Source organism: Triticum urartu, chromosome 1A, assembly GCF_056163025.1.
Source record: "Triticum urartu cultivar PI428250 chromosome 1A, HENAU_Tu73, whole genome shotgun sequence".
NCBI classification, from domain to species: Eukaryota; Viridiplantae; Streptophyta; class Magnoliopsida; order Poales; family Poaceae; genus Triticum; species Triticum urartu.
The window spans coordinates 326,107,922-326,131,139 of NC_141873.1; the positions used below are offsets into that span (position 1 = coordinate 326,107,922).

General features: G+C 46.7%; 1 protein-coding gene across 1 annotated transcript; it reads left to right on the forward strand.

Annotated features, from left to right (window-relative positions):
* Window positions 1-1,046: 1,046 nt before the first annotated feature.
* On the forward strand, window positions 1,047-5,660 carry LOC125509535 (aquaporin NIP3-1). The gene is made up of 4 exons (XM_048674524.2): window positions 1,047-1,974; window positions 4,401-4,826; window positions 4,932-4,993; window positions 5,083-5,660. Exons 1-4 carry the CDS (start codon window positions 1,756-1,758, stop codon window positions 5,276-5,278), a joined length of 903 nt encoding a protein of 300 aa, XP_048530481.1. The 5' UTR covers window positions 1,047-1,755; the 3' UTR covers window positions 5,279-5,660.
* The last annotated feature ends 17,558 nt before the right edge of the window (window positions 5,661-23,218 follow it).

Consider the following 23,218-nt stretch of genomic DNA (forward strand, 5'->3'; position numbering starts at 1 on the left):
GATTCGTTGATCTCGACGGCTTGATCGCATTATCCACATTTTGGAACGGAGGTGAAGTGTCGATGCCACTGTCATGAAGTGAATGTGTACTACCTGATACTGAATACTACCTGCTGTTCCCAGTCAAAGAGGTATTAAAAAGGTAACCAAACATAGATTTGAGCAAGTGGAGATTGTGAGGGTAGGTGACTACCGTGATCTGGACATTGCCAAGACCACACACCAGTAATGCAGCATGAACATGTGTACAGTCGTGCTGCAAAACCAACACAGCACATGACAGGATCAAGTGGACAGGCCCTCACTCCTTTTATTTTCCTCTGATTGAGTCTTAGTAACTCTCTGGGCAGGTATACAGTATGTCGTTAGCAGTGTAGGAGCTCCAGTACTTAGTAGCACGGTAAAAATCGAGGACAATGGCTCGGCGTGCTAGGGTAAATAATTTTGTTGTGCGACCATGGATGTATAGTATGGTTAAGGAACCTTCGGGTTCAGAAGAGTGAAAGATCGCCTGATTGCGCGTCCTCCTACATGCATGGCCGACACCGAGGTGATATCATATTGTAGCATTTCCTCGATCAAACTGCACGCGCATGGTTCCAAAAACACCGGGTGATATCATGCAATAGTTTAACAACAGCATCATTTGACCGGGGATCCGATTAAACAAGGGGCAATGATCAACGTCGCGCCAGCACAATAACGGAGCAAAATGCCAGTACTAGTACGTTGATTGAAGCGACTCTTTGCATGCCGGCGCCACGCCGCAATGTTTGATCGATGAAGAACGATGGCTTCAGAACATGTTCTCTTCAGTTTGGCAGTTATCTGATGAAGCAGTGGAGCCTCACTCCACTGCTTGTTTGCTTGTCTTAAAGTAATGCTACGATCATCACTCGTTTAATTCAGGGATTTCTTGATGGCGCGATCTCGATCCCCTCCGTGGCTTGTGATTAGTCGGCGTGCATTATTGAAGAGCAGTTGGGGAGAGAAAGATGCCTCGAGAAGTGGAGGAAGCCATTGACCTCGATCCGTCGCCTCATGTGCTCTCGTGGTTGGGCTATATAGATAGACAGCTCCGTCCACACCCACTCCGTCCCTCCCATATCCCACCGCTCCTTCCTCCTCGCCTTCGACCGCCATTGACACCACCTCCATTTCCACTCCCGTTCTTGATCTCGCAACCCGAATGCGCCTCCATTTTCCCTCTGCTCCAATCCCAGAGTGATCGCTGCTGCTCTTGAGATAGAGCCGGACAGCATTCCCCCTCCGATCCCTTAGCCAAACCTTGAGAAAAACCCGCGAATCATGTAGAGCACACCATCGATCTTCAGCATCGACCCAGATCCAACCAAAAAACCACAAAAAAAAATCAGTCACTTCCCTCCTAGTAGTTTCAAAAGGCTGCAGGGTTGCATATCTAGTAGGCTGGATTCACCCGCACTGAGACCTTAGCACGAAATCTAGAAAAGCCTCCAGATCATGTAAATTTGTCCGCCGTCTTTGCTTGCCACCCAGCCAAAAAACCAACCAAAAAAAGTTGACAGAAACTCCAATCATGCATCGCTAGTCGTAGCCATCAGTCGCCGTCCTGCGATCCTGCTGGAGGTAATCCGTCCATTGCCGTAGCACCATCGCCTTCGCGAAAACCGTCAAATCATGTAGTTAGTGAGCCTCCTATTTCCATTCCACCGCCGCATTCCTCTTGAAAACACCCAAAAAAAGAGAGAGGGAGTTGATTAGCAGAGTGGTGTGATGGAGGCGGCGGCGGCAACTGGGGCGGAGACGCCGAACCTGTCGGCGCCGGCGACGCCGGGGACGCCGGCGCCGCTGTTCGCGGGGCCGCGGGTGGACTCGCTGTCGTACGAGCGCAAGTCGATGCCGCGGTGCAGGTGCCTGCCGGTGGACGCGTGGATGTCGCCCAGCGCCTGCGTCCTGGAGATCCCCGCGCCGGACGTCTCGCTCCCCCGCAAGGTACGCCGGACGTCGCACCCGCGGCCATGCACGTGCGCACATTGTCACGCTATATTCGGTCTCTCTCTGCAATATTTTGTTTTACTCGATCTTCTGTTGGTCACCCCATGGATGAGTATATATTGCTGTTCTTGTGAGCGTCTTTTTTTTACGAGTTCCGTATCTGGAAATGGATTTCTCTTCTTTCCCGAAACTGTGCCGGAGACATTTTCCGTATGTAATAGTATCTGGCTGTGTACGGGACGGTACAATGTTATGCATGCACACAGCCAGTTTCACAACGTATGGCCAGAGTCTACGACGCAGCCAGCCATGACTCGCGTGCGCAGGTCAGGTGCACAAATTTTGGGCCTGCCACTGCGGGCGCGTAATCGAGAGATATGCTTGTAAACTCTGTGACGCCATACCATTCATCTGTTATTTTCTGTCTGTACATAATTATTTTTTAACCCCAAAGCCATCATGTGTTAAAAAAAGGTTTTTTTTTGAGAAATAAAAAAAAAGGTTTGAAGTAATAATGTTCCCTAACAACCCGGATAGCCACTCCTCTAGTGAGCTCGAGGCAAAATAATTTGCGGAGATCTTAAAATTTCAGGAGTGCGTCACTTGTACAAATAGCAAAGTACAAATTGGATTTGAAGTAAACCAGTCCAATGTATTCTAACGTCTAAAAAATTAAGCTGAGTGGCTGGAAATTATGCCTTCTTTGAAAATTTAGATCTTTTAATATCACCATGCTCCTTTTTTTAAAGGAAAGTATGGGAACATGCTTTTATATCAATTTCGTTCTAAGAGTATTAAACTACAGGGGAAACTCTTCGCAAAATATTTTGCTATAAGATATTGTGGTTGTAGTATTTTTCTTTTGAGGTCATGAAAATTGTGCTAACTTCACAATTTTTTGGTAAAAAGAACAAATAGGAGAGTTCCAATTTGATAAGTGGCATTATACTTTGGAGAAGTATTTATATACTCTCTCCATTACTTTTTATAAGGTGGTTTTTTTAAGAAAGTGTTTTCTTTACGAAGTTCATAAAAAAAAGTATTAACACCTACGAAATCGAGTCGGTATTATTAGATCCATCAGGAAATTTATTTTCATATTTTATTTATTTACTATTGCAGTCATTGACAGATTCCCTGCAAATGTAGTCAAACACACACAAAAATGGATTATGACAAAGTAACCTTACAAAAAGGGTTGGAAGGGGTACCCAACCTGTACAATGCAATGAGTTTGCTAGCTCTATACAAACCTTTGAAGTTGGCTACTTGACCAAGCCACAAATGGCTTCTGTCTTTTTTAGTGGACTTGATATTTCTCTGCTGGGGCAAATCAAACATACATGGGCCTAACATGGACATTCGGGCATTGGGGTTTTGTTCGGGAACTAGGCTGTTCTTGTACTGTATGGGCTGATTCCCAGATGATGGGTGGATAGGTATTCCTGTAAACATTATTGAGCAATAAAGAGTAAGCGTGTTTTAGCCTTAAAAAATACTAATGTTAGTTGAGCCACACTTCTTTTTCATCAACATGCACGCACTAGATGAAAATATACCTCTGCCCCTAAAAAACGGAAATGATAAATCCCGAATGTTCGAAATTTGGCCATGACAAATAGAACATTTTCAATGACAATTTTAATAACCCGAGGATGTCTAAGTTTAGTTGTCACGCACAACAACTTTCTGAAAAACATTACACTACACACAGATTTGCCATGCAATGACACCGTTGATAAGACGATGTGATCTTTGCTTGGAGTTGAAGTACAATTATTTCTCGGGTAAGGTTCCTGCTCCTGGACGTGACATGAGAGGACAAAATGTCCAAAACTCATAGTTGACTCAATACATCGTCTCAGCCTTTGCCACCCGTGAGCGACGAGAACGAAACTACTTCACAAACGATACCGCTGAACGATTCACGCACGATATGTTTAATCGAGTGGCTGTGTTGCACCTAGTTTTTTCCATGCATGGTCTGATTTGCACTATCGTCCATGTTTCGTGCAACATGTATCGTCTGCATAGCAGCACTCCGACGAGAATGGTTGTTTCCCTTTGGACATCTCGATCACCTGTGACATGTCCGATCTGACTCTGTCTGCGACTCTGCGTAAAATTATTGGAGAATGATGGTTTACGAAAAACTAGGGAGCATACATAAAATAAAATCCAACGGGGTATCGGCATGTGATGGCAAATACAATTTGTCATTTCAACTTTTATTTAGTGCTTGATGATCAAGACCGCTGAATTCGAACGCAACTTCACAGTTGACAGTCGAACAGACGGATAAAAAATAATAGGAAATGGTACTAGTGCTAGGAAAAAAAATCTTATACGGGCTGGGCTTTGTTTGTTCTTTGCCATGACCCACGAGTCCTTGAAATCTGACCCGCGAATTTACAATGGTGCAGCTTGGCGCGGAGTTCGTGGGCACGTTCATCCTCATCTTCTTCGCGACGGCGGCGCCGATCGTGAACCAGAAGTACGGCGGCGTGATCTCGCCGTTCGGGAACGCGGCGTGCGCGGGCCTGGCGGTGACGACCATCATCCTGTCGACGGGCCACATCTCCGGCGCGCACCTGAACCCGTCCCTGACCATCGCCTTCGCGGCGTTCCGCCACTTCCCCTGGCTCCAGGTCCCCGCCTACGTGACGGCCCAGGTGCTGGGCTCCATCTGCGCCGGGTTCGCGCTCAAGGGCGTCTTCCACCCGTTCCTCTCCGGCGGGGTCACCGTCCCCGACGTCTCCATCTCCACCGCCCAGGCCCTTTTCACCGAGTTCATCATCACCTTCAACCTCCTCTTCGTCGTCACCGCGGTCGCCACCGACACCCGCGCAGTACGTCGCTAGCTCACCATGACTGAACCCCTCGTCGCCGAGTGCTCGGTCTGCTTCTGCACGGTTCAGGTGTGATGTGATTCTCTTTCCCGTCGTTGCGTGCAGGTGGGCGAGCTCGCCGGGATCGCGGTGGGAGCCGCCGTCACGCTCAACATCCTCGTGGCCGGGTAAGTTTATGCAACGTAGCATGCATGCATGTGAATCTCCAGGGATATCGCGTGGCCTCTGATGATGACTGAGCGTGCGCGTGTGGCAGGCCGACGACGGGAGGGTCGATGAACCCGGTGAGGACGCTGGGGCCGGCGGTAGCGGCGGGGAACTACAGGCAGCTGTGGATATACCTGGTGGCGCCGACGCTGGGTGCGGTGTGCGGCGCCGGCGTGTACAAGCTGGTCAAGCTCAGGGACGTGAACGGCGAGACGCCGCGCCCGCAGCGCAGCTTCCGGCGCTGACGCGATGTGCACGCAGACTCCGGCCCGTGCATGCACGGTTGGTTGCTGATCTATGGCACTGTCGATCGGGCAGCAACAGCCGGGTGCGTACGGACGCCGGTAACATCTACTCCTACGTACGATTTCCATGTTCCAGACTTCCAGTGCCACGGATTGGGTCCCGTGATTGATTGTAATAAATGAATTAACGCCGTTCTGCACTTCTGCTACGTCCAGAACGGCGTGGACTTGTGCTTTATTTACTCCTATATATATGTGCGCCCGGGCGTGTCAGAATAAACATTACGCCCATGCGCCGGCTGACGGCCGGGCATCTGGCTGTCTGAATGTACTACCGTCTATTTCTACAAAAAGTTGTATACGTCCGCATTTCCTTTTTTTAGGCTATCCCGTCTGCATTTCCTCTTTCAAAAAAAAAAGTGTGCCCCGGCTATTCCTTTGATCTCTATGATTTTGGTCAAATTACTCTTTGTTCCGTGCTCCACGGACTCCACGCGCGAAGGGTAATTCCTATTTGGCGGTTCAGGAACCCATTAGAGCAACTTCAACGGATCAACCTAAACGGACGGCGCATTTGTCTGTTTGGATTGGCAGTGCGTCTAGTTTTGCATTTGGGTCGACAGTACGCCCAACGCGCCGACCCATTTCATGCCCGCATTAAACTTTTAAATAAAAAGGGCCCGCGGCCGATTATGTCAGCGGCCATGTCTCATGCCGGCATCATGCCAGCGCCGGCATACAATGCCGGCTTCAGAAAATATCACCACAGTTTATGCTGGCGCACTCGCCAACCGGTCGGCACACATGCCAGCACACAAAAAAGGGTGGGACTTGAGTTCGATCACGCCATCGCGGCTCCCGTGGTCATGCCGGCACACCTGCCGGCATACAAAAAAGATGGCCGTCGCCGCCATAGATCACTCGTCGTCGAACTTGAGCATGTCGGCCTGCATCTTCTCAAACCACGGCCTCTTCCTTGGCGACGCGGTGTTGAGATCCACCTTCATGATCTCCACCCCGGTCATCATGCTCGCAAGAGCCACTTCTTTTGCCTTGGTCTTGGCATTGGCGGCCTCGATCTCTAGCATCTTGGCTTACTTCTCCGCCTCGAGCTCGAACATCTTGGCTTGCTTCTCGGCGTCAAGATCAAGCCTCCTCCTTTGGATCTTCATGAAAGCATCCATTTGCTCCGCCTTGAAACGCCGACGCTCCTCCTCCCTTGAGTCCTTCTTATTCATCATGCCGTCCACGCTTGCGATCAAGGCGTTGGTGGCCGCATCTCGCTTGTCCTCCTTCTTGGAGTTGGTCTTCCCCCGCAGCCGTGCCGCTCGCCCTCCCCAACATCCTCCACGGCTTTATCCCCCCCCCCCCCACGTGCCTTGAGTGCGGCATATTGCACCTTGAACTTCTCTTCGTCCTTGATGACCCGATAGCAATGGGAGAGGTTGAAGCACTTGCCATTGTGTTGAACCTTGAATGCCTCCAAAGCTTGAAATGCCTACAAAATGTTTCCATGCAAGCATATGGGCAAGTGATAGCAAATGAAGACGTAAAAGGATGATCTTGATGACACAAAAGAGGGTGGCTTGCTTGCTATCATACCATGTCTTGCATGCCGATGCCGCTCACGGGGCGGGCCTTGACGCTCTCAAGGGTGGCGCAAAACTTGTTGCACTCTTGCTGGATCACCCTCCACCGCTTGGAAATGGAGACCCACCCGCACGTGCTCACAAATTGGTAAGGTGGAAACTTCTTGCGCTCATGAAACTCTTGGTGCACATGAGTCCAAAAGGTTGAATGCTTTTGCTCGGCGCCCGTCTTTGGGTCTTGTCCAATGTCTCGCCAACACTTGCAAAGAAGCTTGTCCTCGGCAGCTATGTACGCCTTCGTGCGCTTGCTCTTGCGCTTCGGCTTAGGACCGACGGCTTGGTTGGCGAGCTCATCCTCGAACAAAAGCTCCACTTCGATGTCGCACTCGTCCTCTTCCTCTAGCCCATAGTCGTCTGGGAACTCGTGGTCGAGGGGGAAGCCGTCCAGGTCGATGCCGACCTGATCACGCATGAAGGCCGCCTGATCGGGATCATAGCCAGCGGCCGGCGTGAACGCCCCGCGGCCGTCCTGGCTTTGTGTCTCGTCGGGATCGTAGCCAGCGCCCGGTGCACCACCCTCGAAGATGAGGTTTTGCATGTAGTACTCGTCGACGGCGGACGACATTTCCTCGAACAGGTTACGGGCGTCCGGGAGCCCGTCGGCCAGCGTCTGCCGCGCGTGTTTCCTCGTGCCGCCAGATGACGAGCCACCGACCATCGGGGTGGCGTTGAGGTCGATGGGCGCGGGCGCGGGCGTGGAAGGCGCGGCCATGCTCACGTCGGGTGAGCACTCCCCAGAGAGGTGGGAGGCCTGCGGGTAGACGTGGAAGCCGGGGACCGGGTTGCAAGCCGACGTGCGGGGTGAGTCGGGCAGCACCATCCGAGGAAACGCCGACGAGCCGGTGCTGGCCACGGCGACGGCGGCTTGGACGAGGCTGTGCTGGCTAGGGTTTACCCCTAGCATGTAGAGCGCCTCCCTCGTTGCCGCCGCGACACGGGCGTTGGTGAACTCCTGCTGCACGGCGTGATAACCCACAAGTATAGGGGATCGCAATAGTTTTCGAGGGTAGAGTATTCAACCCAAATTTATTGATTCGACACAAGGGGAGCCAAAGAATATTCTCAAGTATTAGCAGCTGAGTTGTCAATTCAACCATACCTAGAAACTTAATATCTGCAGCAAAGTGTTTAGTAGCAAAGTAATACGATAGTAGTGGTAACGGTAGCAAAAGTAATATTTTTGGGTTTTGTAGTGATTGTAACAATAGCAACGGAAAAGTAAATGAGCGAAGAACAATATATGAAAAGCTCGTAGGCATTGGATCGGTGATGGAGAATTATGCTGGATGCGATCGATCATGTAACAGTCATAACATAGGGTGACACAGAACTAGCTCCAATTCATCAATGCTAATGTAGGCATGTATTCCGAATATAGTCATACGTGCTTATGGAAAAGAACTTGCATGACATCTTTTGTCCTACCCTCCCATGGCAGCGGGGTCCTATTGGAAACTAAGGGATATTAAGGCCTCCTTTTAATAGAGTACCGGACCAAAGCATTAACACATAGTGAATACATGAACTCCTCAAACTACGGTCATCACCGGGAGTGGTCCCGATTATTTTCACTTCGGGGTTGCCGGATCATAACACATAGTAGGTGACTATAGACTTGCAAGATAGGATCAAGAACTCACATATATTCATGAAAACATAATAGGTTCAGATCTGAAATCATGGCACTCGGGCCCTAGTGACAAGCATTAAGCATAGCAAAGTCATAGCAATATCAATCTCAGAACATAGTGGATACTGGGGATCAAACCCTAACAAAACTAACTCGATTACATGATAAATCGCATCCAACCCATCACCGTCCAGCAAGCCTACGATGGAATTACTCACGCACGGCGGTGAGCATCATAAAATAGGTGCTGGAGGAAGGTTGATGATGATGATGGCGATGGATTCCCCTCTCCGGAGCCCCGAACGGACTCCAGATCAGCCCTCCCGAGAGAGTTTAGGGCTTGGCGGCGGCTCTGTATCATAAAACGCGATGAATCCTTCTCTCTGATTTTTTTATCTCCGAACACGGATATATGAAGTTGGAGTTGAGGTCGGTGGAGCCTCAGGGGGCCCACGAGGCAGGGGGCGCGCCCAGGGGGGTAGGCGCGCCTCCACCCTCGTGGACAGGGTGTGTGAAGGAAATATGCCCTAGAGGCAATAATAAAGTTATTATTTATTTCTTTATATCATGATAAATGTTTATTATTCATGCTAGAATTGTATTAACCGGAAACATGATACATGTGTGAATACATAGACAAACAGAATGTCACTAGTATGCCTCTACTTGACTAGCTCGTTAATCAAAGATGGTTATGTTTCCTAGCCATAGACAAAGAGTTGTCATTTGATTAACGGGATCACATCATTAGGAGAATGATGTGGTTGACTTGACCCATTCCGTTAGCTTAGCACTTGATCGTTTAGTATGTTGGTATTGCTTTCTTCATGACTTATACAAGTTCCTATGACTATGAGATTATGCAACTCCCGTTTACCGGAGGAACACTTTCTGTGCTACCAAAAGTCACAACGTAACTGGGTGATTATAAAGGTGCTCTACAGGTGTCTCCGAAGGTACTTGTTGGGTTGGCGTATTTCGAGATTAGGATTTGTCACTCCGATTGTCGGAGAGGTATCTCTGGGCCCACTCGGTAATGCACATCACTATAAGCCTTGCAAGCATTGCAACTAATGAGTTAGTTGCAGGATGATGTATTACGGAACGAGTAAAGAGACTTGCCAGTAACGAGATTGAACTAGGTATTGAGATACCGATGATCGAATCTCGGGCAAGTAACATACCGATGACAAAGGGAACAACGTATGTTGTTATGCGGTTTAACCGATAAAGATCTTCGTAGAATATGTGGGAGCCAATATGAGCATCAAGGTTCCGTTATTTGTTATTGACCGGAGACGTGTCTCGGTCATGTCTACATAGTTCTCGAACCTGTAGGGTCCGCACGCTTAAAGTTCGATGACGGTTATATTATGAGTTTATGTGTTTTGATGTACAAAGGTAGTTCGGAGTTCCGGATGTGATCATGGACATGACGAGGAGTCTCGAAATGGCCGAGACGTAAAGATCGATATATTGGACGACTATGTTCGGACACCGGAATGGTTTCGGGGAGTTTCAGGCATATACCGGAGTACCGGGGGGTTACCGGAACCCCCCGGGGAGACTAATGGGCCTATTGGGCCCTAGTGGAGAAGATGAGGGGCGTCCAAGGGCAGCCGCGCGCCCCCTTCCTCCAGTCCGAATTGGACAAGGAGGGGGGCGGCGCCCCCCTTTCCTTTCCCCCTCTCTCTCCTTCCCTCTCCTCTCCTACTCCCACATGGAAGGGGGGACCGGGAGTAGGACTCCTCATGGGGTGCACCTAGGGTGGCCGGGCCCCTCCCCCTCCTCCACTCCTTTATATACGGGGAGGGAGGCACCCCTTGGAGAGACAACAATTGATCTCTTGGATCTCTTAGCCATGTGCGGTGCCCCCCTCCACCATAATCCACCTCGATAATATCATAGCGGTGCTTAGGCGAAACTCTGCGTCGGTAGAACATCATCATCGTCACCACGCCGTCGTGCAGACGGAACTCTCCCTCAAAGCTTAGCTGGATCGGAGTTTGAGGGACGTCATCGAGTTGAACGTGTGCAGAACTTGGAGGTGTCGTGCGTTCGGTACTTGATCGATCGGATCGTGAAGACGTACGAATTCATCAACCGTGTTGTGCTAACACTTCCTCTTTCGATCTACGAGGGTACGTGGACACACTCTCCCCTCTCGTTGCTATGCATCACCATGATCTTGCGTGTGCGTAGGAAAATTTTGAAATTACTACGTTACCCAACAGTGGAATCCGAGACTGGTTTTATGCGTTGATGTTATATGCACGAGTAGAACACAAGTGAGTTGTGGGCAATACAAGTCATACTGCTTACCAACATGTCACACTTTGGTTCGGCGGTATTGTTGGATGAAGCGGCCCGGACCGACATTACGCGTACGCTTACGCGAGACTGGTTCTACCAACGTGCTTTGCACACAGGTGGCTGCGGGTGTCAGTTTCTCCAACTTTAGTTGAACCGAGTGTGGCTACGCCCGGTCCTTGAGAAGGTTAAAACAACACTAACTTGACGAACTATCATTGTGGTTTGATGCGTAGTTAAGAACGGTTCTTGCTCAACCCGTAGCAACCACGTAAAACTTGCAACAACAAAGTAGAGGACGTCTAACTTGTTTTTGCAGGGCATGTTGTGATGTGATATGGTCAAGACATGATGCTATATTTTATTGTATGAGATGATCATGTTTTTTAACCGAGTTATCGGCAACTGGCAGGAGCCATATGGTTGTCGCTTTATTGTATGCAATGCAATCGCCTTGTAATGCTTTACTTTATCACTAAGCGGTAGCGATAGTCGTAGAAGCAATAGTTGGTGAGACGACAACGATGCTACGATGGAGATCAAGGTGTCGTGCCGGTGACGATGGTGATCATGACAGTGCTTCGGAGATGGAGAATCACAAGCACATGATGATGGCCATATCATATGACTTATAATGATTGCATGTGATGTTTATCTTTTATGCATCTTATTTTTCTTTTATTGACGGTAGCATTATAAGATGATCGCCCACTAAATTTCAAGATAAAAGTGTTCTCCCTGAGTATGCACCATTGCCAAAGTTCGTCATGCCGAGACACCACGTGATGATCGGGTGTGATAAGCTCTACGTCCATCTACAACGGGTGCAAGCCAGTTTTGCACACGCAGAATACTCGGGTTAAACTTGACGAGCCTAGCATATGCAGATATGGCCTCGGAACACTGAGACCGAAAGGTCGAGCGTGAATCATATAGTAGATATGATCAACATAGTGATGTTCACCATTGAAAACTACTCCATTTCACGTGATGATCGGTTATGGTTTAGTTGATTTGGATCACGTGATCACTTAGATGATTAGAGGGATGTCTATCTAAGTGGGAGTTCTTTAGTAATATGATTAATTGAACTTAAATTTATCATGAACTTAGTACCTGATAGTATTTTGCATGTTTATGTTGTTGTAGATAGATGGCTCGTGTTGTTGTTCCGTTGAATTTTAATGCGTTCCTTGAGAAAACAAAGTTGAAAGATGATGGTAGCAATTACACGGACTGGGTCTGTAACTTGAGGATTATCCTCATTGCTGCATAGAAGAATTACGTCCTGGAAGCACCGCTGGGTGCCAGGCCTGCTGCAGATGCTGCTGATGACGTTAAGAACTCTGGCAAACTAAAGCTGATGACTACTCGATAGTTTAGTGTGCCATGCTTTACGGTTTAGAACCGGGACTTCAACGACGTTTTGAACGTCATGGAGCATATGAGATGTTCCAGGAGTTGAAGTTAATATTTCAAGCAAATGCCCGGATTAAGAGATACGAAGTCTCCAATAAGTCCTATAGCTGCAAGATGGAGGAGAATACTTCTGTCAATGAACATATACTCAAAATGTCTGGGTATCATAATCACTTGACTCAACTGGGAGTTAATCTTCTTGTTGATAGTGTCATTGACAGAGTTCTTCAATCACTGCCACCTAGCTACAAAAGCTTCGTGATGAACTATAATATGCAAGGGATGAATAAGACAATTCCTGAGCTCTTCGCAATGCTAAAGGCAGCGGAGGTAGAAATCAAGAAGGAGCATCAAGTGTTGATGGTCAACAAGACCACCAGTTTCAAGAAAAAGGGTAAGGGAAGAAGAAGGGGAACTTCAAGAAGAACAATAAACAAGTTGCTGCTCAGGAGAAGAAACCTAAGTCTGGACCTAAGCCTGAGACTGAGTGCTTCTACTGCAAACAGACTAGTCACTGGAAGCGGAACTACCCCAAGTATTTAGCGGATAAGAAGGATGGCAAGGTGAACAAAGGTATATGTGATATACATGTTATTGATGTGTACCTTACCAGAGCTCGCAGTAGCACCTGGGTATTTGATACTGGTTCTGTTGCTAATATTTGCAACTCGAAACAGGGACTATGGATTAGGCGAAGAGTGGCTAAGGACGAGGTGACGATGCGCGTGGGAAATGGTTCCAAAGTCGATGTGATCGTCGTCGGCACGCTACCTCTACATCTACCTTTGGGATTAGTTTTAGACCTAAATAATTGTTATTTGGTGCCAGCGTTGAGCATGAACATTATATCTGGATCTTATTTGATGCGAGACGGTTATTCACTTAAATCTGAGAATAATGGTTGTTCTATTTATATGAGTAATATATTTTTTGGTCATGCACCCTTGAAGAGTGGTCTATTTTTATTGAATCTCGATAGTAGTGATACACATATTCATAATGTTGAAGCCAAAAGATGCAGAGTTGATAATGATAGTGCAACTTATTTGTGGCACTGCCGTTTGGGTCATATTGGTGTAAAGCGCATGAAGAAACTCCATATTGATGGACTTTTGGAATCACTTGATTATAAATCACTTGGTACTTGCGAACCATGCCTCATGGGCAAGATGACTAACACGCCGTTCTCCGGAACTATGGAGCGAGCAACTGATTTGTTGGAAATCATACATACTGATGTATGTGGTCCAATGAATGTTGAGGCTCGCGGCGGGTATCGTTATTTTCTCACCTTCACAGATGATTTAAGCAGATATGGGTATATCTACTTAATTAAACATAAGCTGAAACTTTTGAAAAGTTCAAAGAATTTCAGAGTGAAGTTGAAAATCATCGTAACAAGAAAATAAAGTTTCTATGATCTGATCATGGAGGAGAATATTTGAGTTACGAGTTTGGTCTACATTTGAAACAATGCGGAATAGTTTCGCAACTCACGCCACCCGGAACACCACAGCGTAATGGTGTGTCTGAACGTCGTAATCGTACTTTAATAGATATGGTGCGATCTATGATGTCTCTTACTGATTTACCGCTATCATTTTGGGGTTATGCTTTAGAGACGGCTACATTCACGTTAAATAGGGCACCATCGAAATCCGTTGAGATGACGCCTTATGAATTGTGGTTTGGCAAGAAACCAAAGTTGTCGTTTATTAAAGTTTGGGGTTGCGATGCTTATGTGAAAAAGCTTCAACCTGACAAGCTCGAACCCAAGTCGGAGAAATATGTCTTCATAAGATACCCAAAGGAAACTGTTGGGTACACCTTCTATCACAGATCCGAAGGCAAGACATTCATTGCTAAGAATGGATCCTTTCTAGAGAAGGAGTTTCTCTCGAAAGAAGTGAGTGGGAGGAAAGTAGAACTTGATGAGGTAATTGTACCTACTCCCTTATTGGAAAGTAGTTCATCACAGAAACTGGTTCCTGTGACGTCTACACCAATTAGTGAGGAAGTTAATGATGATGATCATGAAACTTCAGATCAAGTTGTTACTGAACTTCGTAGGTCAACCAGAGTAAGATCCGCACTAGAGTGGTACGGTAATCCTGTTCTGGAGGTTATGTTACTAGACCATGACGAACCTACAAACTATGAAGAAGCGATGGTGAGCCCAGATTCCGCAAAATGGCTTGAGGCCATGAAATCCAAGATGGGATCCATGTATGAGAACAAAGTATGGACTTTGGTTGACTTGCCCGATGATCGGCAAGCCATCGAGAATAAATGGATCTTCAAGAAGAAGACTGACGCTGACGATAATGTTACTATCTATAAAGCTCAACTTGTTGTAAAAGGTTTTCGACAAGTTCAAGGGATTGACTACGATGAGACCTTCTCACCCGTAGCGATGCTTAAGTCTGTCCGAATCATATTAGCAATTGCCGCATTTTATGATTATGAAATTTGGCAAATGGATGTCAAAACTGCATTCCTGAATGGATTTCTAGAAGAAGAGTTGTATATGATGCAATCGGAAGGTTTTGTCGATCCAAAGGGAGCTAACAAAGTGTGCAAGCTCCAGCGATCCATTTATGGACTGGTGCAAGCCTCTCGGAGTTGGAATAAACGTTTTGATAGTGTGATCAAAGCATATGGTTTATACAGACTTTTGGAGAAGCCTGTATTTACAAGAAACTGAGTGGGAGCTCTGCAGCATTTCTAATATTATATGTGGATGACATATTGTTGATTGGAAATGATATAGAATTTCTCGATAGCATAAAAGGATACTTGAATAAGAGTTTTTCAATGAAGGACCTCGGTGAAGCTGCTTATATATTGGGCATCAAGATCTATAGAGATAGATCAAGACGCTTAATTGTACTTTCACAAAGCACATACCTTGACAAAGTTTTGTAGAAGTTCAAAATGGATCAAGCAAAGAAAGGGTTCTTGCCTGTGTTACAAGGTGTGAAGTTGAGTAAGACTCAATGCCCGACGACTGCAGAAGATAGAGAGAAAATGAAAGATGTTCCCTATGCTTCAGCCATAGGCTCTATCATGTATGCAATGTTGTGTAACAAACCTAATGTGTGCCTTGCTATTAGTTTAGCAGGGAGGTACCAAAGTAATCCAGGAGTGGATCATTGGACAGCGGTCAAGAACATCCTGAAATACCTGAAAAGGACTAAGGATATGTTTCTCGTTTATGGAGGTGACAAAGAGCTCGTCGTAAATGGTTACATCGATGCAAGCTTTGACACTGATCCGGACGATTCTAAATCGCAAATCGGATACGTGTTTATACTGAACGGTGGAGCTGTCAGTTGGTGCAGTTCTAAACAAAGCGTCATAGCGGGATCTACATGTGAAGCAGAGTACATAGCTACTTCGGAAGTAGCAAATGAAGGAGTCTGGATGAAGGAGTTCATATCTGATCTAGGTGTCATACCTAGTGCACCGGGTCCAATGAAAATCTTCTGTGACCTGGTGCAATTGCCTTGGCAAAGGAATCCAGATTTCACAAGAGGACCAAGCACATCAAGAGACGCTTCAATTCCATCCGGGACCAAGTCCAAGTGGGAGACATAGAGATTTGCAAGATACATACGGATCTGAATATTGCAGACCCGTTGACTAAGCCTCTTCCACGAGCAAAACATGATCAACACCAAGGCTCCATGGATGTTAGAATCATTACTGTGTAATCTAGATTATTGACTCTAGTGCAAGTGGGAGACTGAAGGAAATATGCCCTAGAGGCAATAATAAAGTTATTATTTATTTCCTTATATCATGATAAATGTTTATTATTCATGCTAGAATTGTATTAACCGAAAACATGATACATGTGTGAATACATAGACATACAGAGTGTCACTAGTATGCCTCTACTTGACTAGCTCGTTAATCAAAGATGGTTATGTTTCCTAGCCATAGACAAAGAGTTGTCATTTGATTAACGGGATCACATCATTAGGAGAATGATGTGATTGACTTGACCCATTCCGTTAGCTTAGCACTTGATCGTTTAGTATGTTGCTATTGCTTTCTTCATGACTTATACAAGTTCCTATGACTATGAGATTATGCAACTCCTGTTTACTGGAGGAATACTCTATGTGCTACCAAACGTCACAACGTAACTGGGTGATTATAAAGGTGCTCTACAGGTGTCTCCGAAGGTACTTGTTGGGTTGGCGTATTTCGAGATTAGGATTTGTCACTCCGATTGTCGGAGAGGTATCTCTGGGCCCACTCAGTAATGCACATCACTATAAGCCTTGCAAGGATTGCAAATAATGAGTTAGTTGCAGGTTGATGTATTACGGAACGAGTAAAGAGACTTGCCAGTAACGATATTGAACTAGGTATTGAGATACCGACGATTGAATCTCGGGCAAGTAACATACCGATGACAAAGGGAACAATGTATGTTGTTATGCGGTTTGGCCGATAAAGACCTTTGTAAAATATGGGGGAGCCAATATGAGCATCGAGGTTCCGCTATTGGTTATTGACCGGAGACGTGTCACGGTCATGTCTACATAGTTCTTGAACCCGTAGGGTCCGCACGCTTAAAGTTTGATGACGATTATATTATGAGTTTATGTGTTTTGATGTACCGAAGGTAGTTCGGAGTCCCGGATGTGATCATGGACATGACGAGGAGTCTCGAAATGGTCGAGACATAAAGATCAATATACTAGACGACTATGTTCGGACACCGGATGGTTCCAGGGAGTTTCGGGCATATACCGGAGTACCGAGGGGTTAACGGAACCCCCCGGGGAGACTAATGGGCCTATTGGGCCCTAGTGGAGAAGAGAAGGGGCAGCCAAGGGCAGCCGCGCGCCCCCTTCCCCCAGTCTAAATTGGACAAGGAGGGGGGGGGCAGCGCCCCCCTTTCCGTTCCCCCTCTCCTCTACTACTCCCACATGGAAAGGGGGAGTCCTACTCCAGGTGGGAGTAGGACTCCTCATGGGGCGCGCCTAGGGTGGCCAGCCCCCTCCCCCTCCTCCACTCCTTTATATACGGGGAGGGAGGCACCCCTTAGAGAGACAACAATTGATCTCTTGGATCTCTTAGCCGTGTGCGGTGCCCCCCTCCACCATAATCCACCTTGATAATATCGTAGCGGTGCTTAGGCGAAGCCCTACGTCGGTAGAACATCATCATCGTCACCACGCCGTCGTGATGATGGAACTCTCCCTCAAAGCTCGGTTAGAACGGAGTTCGAGGGACGTCATCGAGTTGAACATGTGCAGAACTCAGAGGTGCCGTGTGTTCGGTACTTGATCGGTTGGATCGTGAAGACGTACGACTACATCAACCGCGTTGTGCTAACGCTTCCGCTTTCAGTCTACGAGGGTACGTGGACACACTCTCCCCTCTCGTTGCTATGCATCACCATGATCTTGCATGTGCGTAGGAAAATTTTGAAATTACTACGCTACCCAATAGTGTGGGCCCCCTGACGTGGATTCTTCTTCCAGTATTTTTAATATATTCCAAAAATAATATCTGTTGATTTTTAGGTCATTTCGAGAACTTTTATTTCTGCACAAAAATAACACCATGGCAATTCTGCTGAGAACAGCGTCAGTCCGGGTTAGTTCCATTCAAATCATGCAACTTAGAGTCCAAAACAAGGGCAAAAGTGTTTGGAAAAGTAGATACGACAGAGATGTATCAACTCCCCCAAGCGAAACATTTGCTTGTCCTCAAGCAATTCAGTTGATAAACTGAAAGTGATAAAGAAAAACTTTTACAAACTCTGTTTTCTCTTGTTGTTGTAAATATGTAAAGCGAGCATTCAAGTTTTCAGCAAAGATTATGAGCTAACCACATTCGCAATAACATTTAGGTCTCATATTTACTCATATCAATGGCATAATCAACTAGCGAGCAATAATAATAAATCTCGGATGACAACACTTTCTCAAAACAATCATTATATGATATAACAAGATGGTATCTTGCTAGCCCTTACTAAGACCGCAAAACATAAATGCAGAGCACATTTAAAGATCAAGGACTGACTAGACATTGTAATTCATGGTAAAAGAGATCTAGTCAAGTCATACTCAATGTAAACTAACAGTAATGGATGCAAATGACAACGATGCTCTCCAACTGGTGCTTTTTAATAAGAGGATGTTGAGTCAACATAAAAGTAAATAGATAGGACCTTCGCAGAGAGGAGCAAGGATTTGTAGAGGTGCCAGAGCTCGGTTTTGAAATAGATATGAATACTATTTTGAGCGGTATACTTTCATTGTTAACATAACAACCGAGAGATCTCGATATCTTCCATGCTACACACATTATATGCGGTTCCCAAACAGAATGGTAAAGTTTATACCCCCCCCCCCTCCACCAACAAGCATCAATCCATGGCTTGCTCGAAACAACGAGTGCCTCCAACTAACAGAGTCCCGGGGGAGTTTTGTTTGCAGTTATTTTGATTTGATTTGCATAAAGCATGGGACTGGGCATCCCGGTGACCAGCCATTTTCTCGTGAGTGAGGAGCGGAGTCCACTCCTCTTGAGAATAACCCGCCTAGCATGGAAGATACAGACAGCCCTAGTTGATACATGAGCTATTTGAGCATACAAAACAGAATGTTTATTTGAAGGTTTAGAGTTTGGCACATACAAATTTACTTGGAACGGCAGGTAGATATCGTATATAGGCAGGTATGGTGGACTCATATGAAACAACTTTGGGGTTTATGGAGTTGGATGCACAAGCAGTATTCCCGCTTAGTACAAGTGAAGGCTAGAAAAATACTGGCAAGCGATCAGCTAGAGAGAAACAACAGTCACGAACATGCATTAAAATTAATCAACACCGAATGCAAGCATGAGTAAGATATAATTCACCATGAACATAAATATCATAGAGGCTATGTTGATTTTGTTTCAACTACATGTGTGAACATGTGCCAAGTCAAGCCACTCGAATCATTCAAAGGAGGATACCACCCTACCATACCACATCACAACCATTTTAATAGCATGTTGGCACGCAAGGTAAACCATTATAAACTCCTAGCTAATTAAGCATTGCATAAGCAACTACAATCTCTAATTGTCATTGCAAACATGTTTCTTTCATAATAGGCTGAATCAGGAATGATGGACTAATCATATTTACAAAAACAAGAGAGGTCAAGTTCATACCAGCTTTTCTCATCTCAATCAGTTCATCATATATCATCATTATTGCCTTTCGCTTGCACGACCGAATAGTGTGGATAATAATAATAGTGCATGTGCATTGCACTAAGCTGGAATCTGCAAGCATTCAATTCAAGAGAGAAGACAAGGTAACATGGGCTCTTTGTTAGATCAACAATAATGCATATGAGAGCCACTCAACATTTTCATTATGGTCTTCTCCTCTTGACCCCCAAAGAAAAGAAACAAAATTATTTACACAGGAAAGCTCCCAACAAGCAAAATAAGAACGAGAAATCTTTTGGGTTTTCTTTTAATTATTACTACAACATGAAAAGTAAACTAGCTAAAAGCTACAACTATTTTTTGTTTTTCTTAAGGTTTATCAAACACACAAGAAGAAAGCATAAAAAGGGAAATAAACTAGCATGGATATTATAATGCAAAAGTATGAGCACCGACAACGAGCATGAGTGTGTGAACAGGAATGTAATGTCGGTGAGAAGTACGTACTCCCCCAAGTTTAGGCTTTTGGCCTAAGTTGGTCTAGTGCCACCGCTGGCCTGGCGGATATCCAAAGTTGTAGTTGGGGTCGTACTGAGATGCAACAGCTATTGCCTCATGATCTGCCGCTTGGAGGCGAGCTGTCTCCGTCCTCCTCTTATACTCGTTCGCCTCCTCCCTGGTTATAACATATCTCCCCTTTGCCTGAAAGTCAAAGAAAGCGGGAGTAGGGAGAGCGATGTGATATGTGCGTCGTTTGTCAAAGATTAGTCGGTACTGGAGGGACTGGTCGTTCCTCTCAAAAAACTGATGATGAACCATAGCATCATAATCTAGATAAGAAGGCAGCTCAATATCATCTCCACGTATGGGTATCTCAAGAAAGTTAGCTATACGAGTTGCATAAATTCCATCAAAGAAATCTCCATGAATACTATTATTATGCAACCTATGTGCAACAATAGCCCCCAAGTTGTATTGTTTATCTCCTAAAACAACGCTCCTGAGAACGCTAAGATCAGGTACACACATGTGCCATGCTTCATCTTTACCATTTATGCACCTTGCTATGAAGAGAGCAAAATAATGTATAGCGGGAAAATGAATGCTCCCTATGGTGGCTTGTGTTACATCTCTAGATTCCCCCACTGTAATACTAGCAAGAAAATCTCTAAGCTCGGAATTGCTAGGTTCACTAGCACTACCCCATTGTGGGAGTTTGCAAGTAGTATTAAAACCTCTAAATCCATGGTATAAGATTTATCATAAAGATCAAACAGGACAGTTTGTGAATTGCGCGAGGATGAAAATTTAAACCTTCTCACAAATGAATCAGTTAAATAGAGGTATTGTCGGCACTTACCTGCCTCGAAGCTCTCCAGATCAGCATTACGCACATAAGCATCAAATTCCTCTTTAATTCCTGCTTGGACCATGAAATCCTCTGACGGCCATTCACAAGGCCGCACTTGAGCGCCCCTTGGTGGTTCATCGTCCGCATCGCGTATTGCGCGTCTGGGTCCATGCTTCCTTAAAGAACCACCTTGGTACATTTTCCTAAACATATTTCTTCCTCTAAAAAATTTCTGAAATTTTTAGTAACTCAAAAATAAAAGTGAACCAAACTCAACAATATTGATAGCAACTACTCCTACAAGTGCCTAGAGGCCATATCATGCATTAAAACTACGTTTGACCATATAAATTTGACATGCAAGCTCAAGAACAGGGTCACCTAAGCAGCAAAAACTTGCAATGAATAAAGCACTAGAACAAAAACTAATTGAACCATTGGAGGAGTCACATACCAAAGAACAATCCCCCAAAGCAGTTTTGTGAATGAAGCTTTGAGCTAGGAGATCGAAAATGGCAGCAATATGAGCTAGAACTCGTGCTTGAGTTGGTTGGTGACTTTTTGGGGAGGAAGAAGGAGTGTGTGGTGGCTGGAATAAGTGGAGGGGGCCACCAGGGGCCCACGAGGCAGGGGCGAGCCCTGGACCCTCGTGGCCAGGTGCTAGCTCCCCCTGATGTGCGGCACCCCTGTAGCTGGGTGTGCCGCGTTGTTCGGATACTTGTTGTGTTGCATTGTATGCCGGGGGGCGCTTGCGTGGTCCATAGATGGATCTTGTTGCGCCGTCCTTTGGGTACGAACCCTCGCCTGGGTCGCGTGTTGTATTGTGAGCGGCGTTGTATGCCGCTCTGTGTTGGTAGAGGGGTCGTCTATCCGACCAGGTGGTTGCTTTGATATTTGGTTGTGGGGGGTCTGCGGCCTCCTCATCAAATTCGGGTAGCAGCTTCCGCTTTGGGTAGCTCTTGGAGGGGCGATTGTCGCCGTACCTTGCTGCTGTGTTGAGTATTTTGCTCCATCTAATGTGGAGTGTGTCTTGCGCAGCCTTGAGCCTTTGCTTCTGTTTTTTCAGACTCCTCGCGGTGGCAACAAGCCTTTTACGGGCAGTCTGCTGCTCCGGGTGTCTGTCCGGCATTATGTCGTCCGGACCATTATCCTTGATAGGATTTGTTTGTTCGGTTTGATTATCCGGATTGCCGTTATCCGGCAGCGGTTCGCCCTGCTCCAATGCTGGGTCTGTGTGATCGCTATTTCCGTCGAGGCGGGATTTGGGGTGGCGCTTGCGTCGCTGCTTTGACTGCTTTTCGAGGGAACAAGCCTTCGGTGCGTCCTTCCGCTCCTCGTCGTGATCTTTTGGTGCGTCCACCACGTATACGTCATATGACGAGGTGGCATTCCAGGGCCCAATAGGCGCTGGTTCTTCACTGTCTCCTTCATGGGCGTCCATACCGTCGATGTCTTCTAAGCCAAAGTCGAGCATGTCGGTTAAATCATCGACAGTGGCTACAAAGTGGGTGGTGGGTGGGCTTTAAATTTCTTCATCGTCCGAATCCCCTCCTTGCTGGTCGCAATCCGGCCAGGGCTTTCCTGATAAAGAGAGAGACTTCAGTGACTTCAGAATATCGCCAAAAGGTGAGTGCTGAAAGATGTCCGCGGCAGTAAACTCCATGATCAGCACCGAATCAGATTCGATTGGCCGAGGCGCGGAGGGTTCGGAGTCCAGAAAGGGGTCCGGCTCCTTGGAGTCATGAGTCTCGCAGAGTGCGGGGCTGATGTTCGGCTCAATCGCCGTTGGGATCGCAGCCCCCGAGGTGGCGTCCAACCGCCCATCCTCGATCGGCGCAGTTGGCTCCGAATTAAGGATCGGAGCGGATGTGGGTGCGGCCTCCAGGGCACTGTTCGGCGGCAGAGCTAGATCATGCTCGTCGGGACAGTGCGGCGCGCTCGGCAGTGGCTCGAATCTGCCGAGGATCAAGTCCCCGCGGATGTCAGCCGTGTAGTTTAAACTTCCAAATCTGACCTGACGGCCAGGGGCGTAGCTTTCGATCTGCTCCAGGTGGCCAAGTGAATTGGCCCGCAGTGCGAAGCCGCCGAAGACGAAGATCTGTCCGGGGAGGAAGGTCTCACCCTGGACTGCATCGCTATTGATGATCGTAGGAGCCATCGAGCCTGACGGCGGCGACACAGAGGAACTCTCAATGAAAGCACCAATGTCGGTGTCAAAACCGGCGGATCTCGGGTAGGGGGTCCTGAACTGTGCGTCTAGGCCGGATGGTAACAGGAGGCAATGGACACGAAGTTTTACCCAGGTTCGGGCCCTCTCGATGGAGGTAAAACCCTACGTCATGCTTGATTAATATTGATGATATGGGTAATACAACAGTAGATCTACC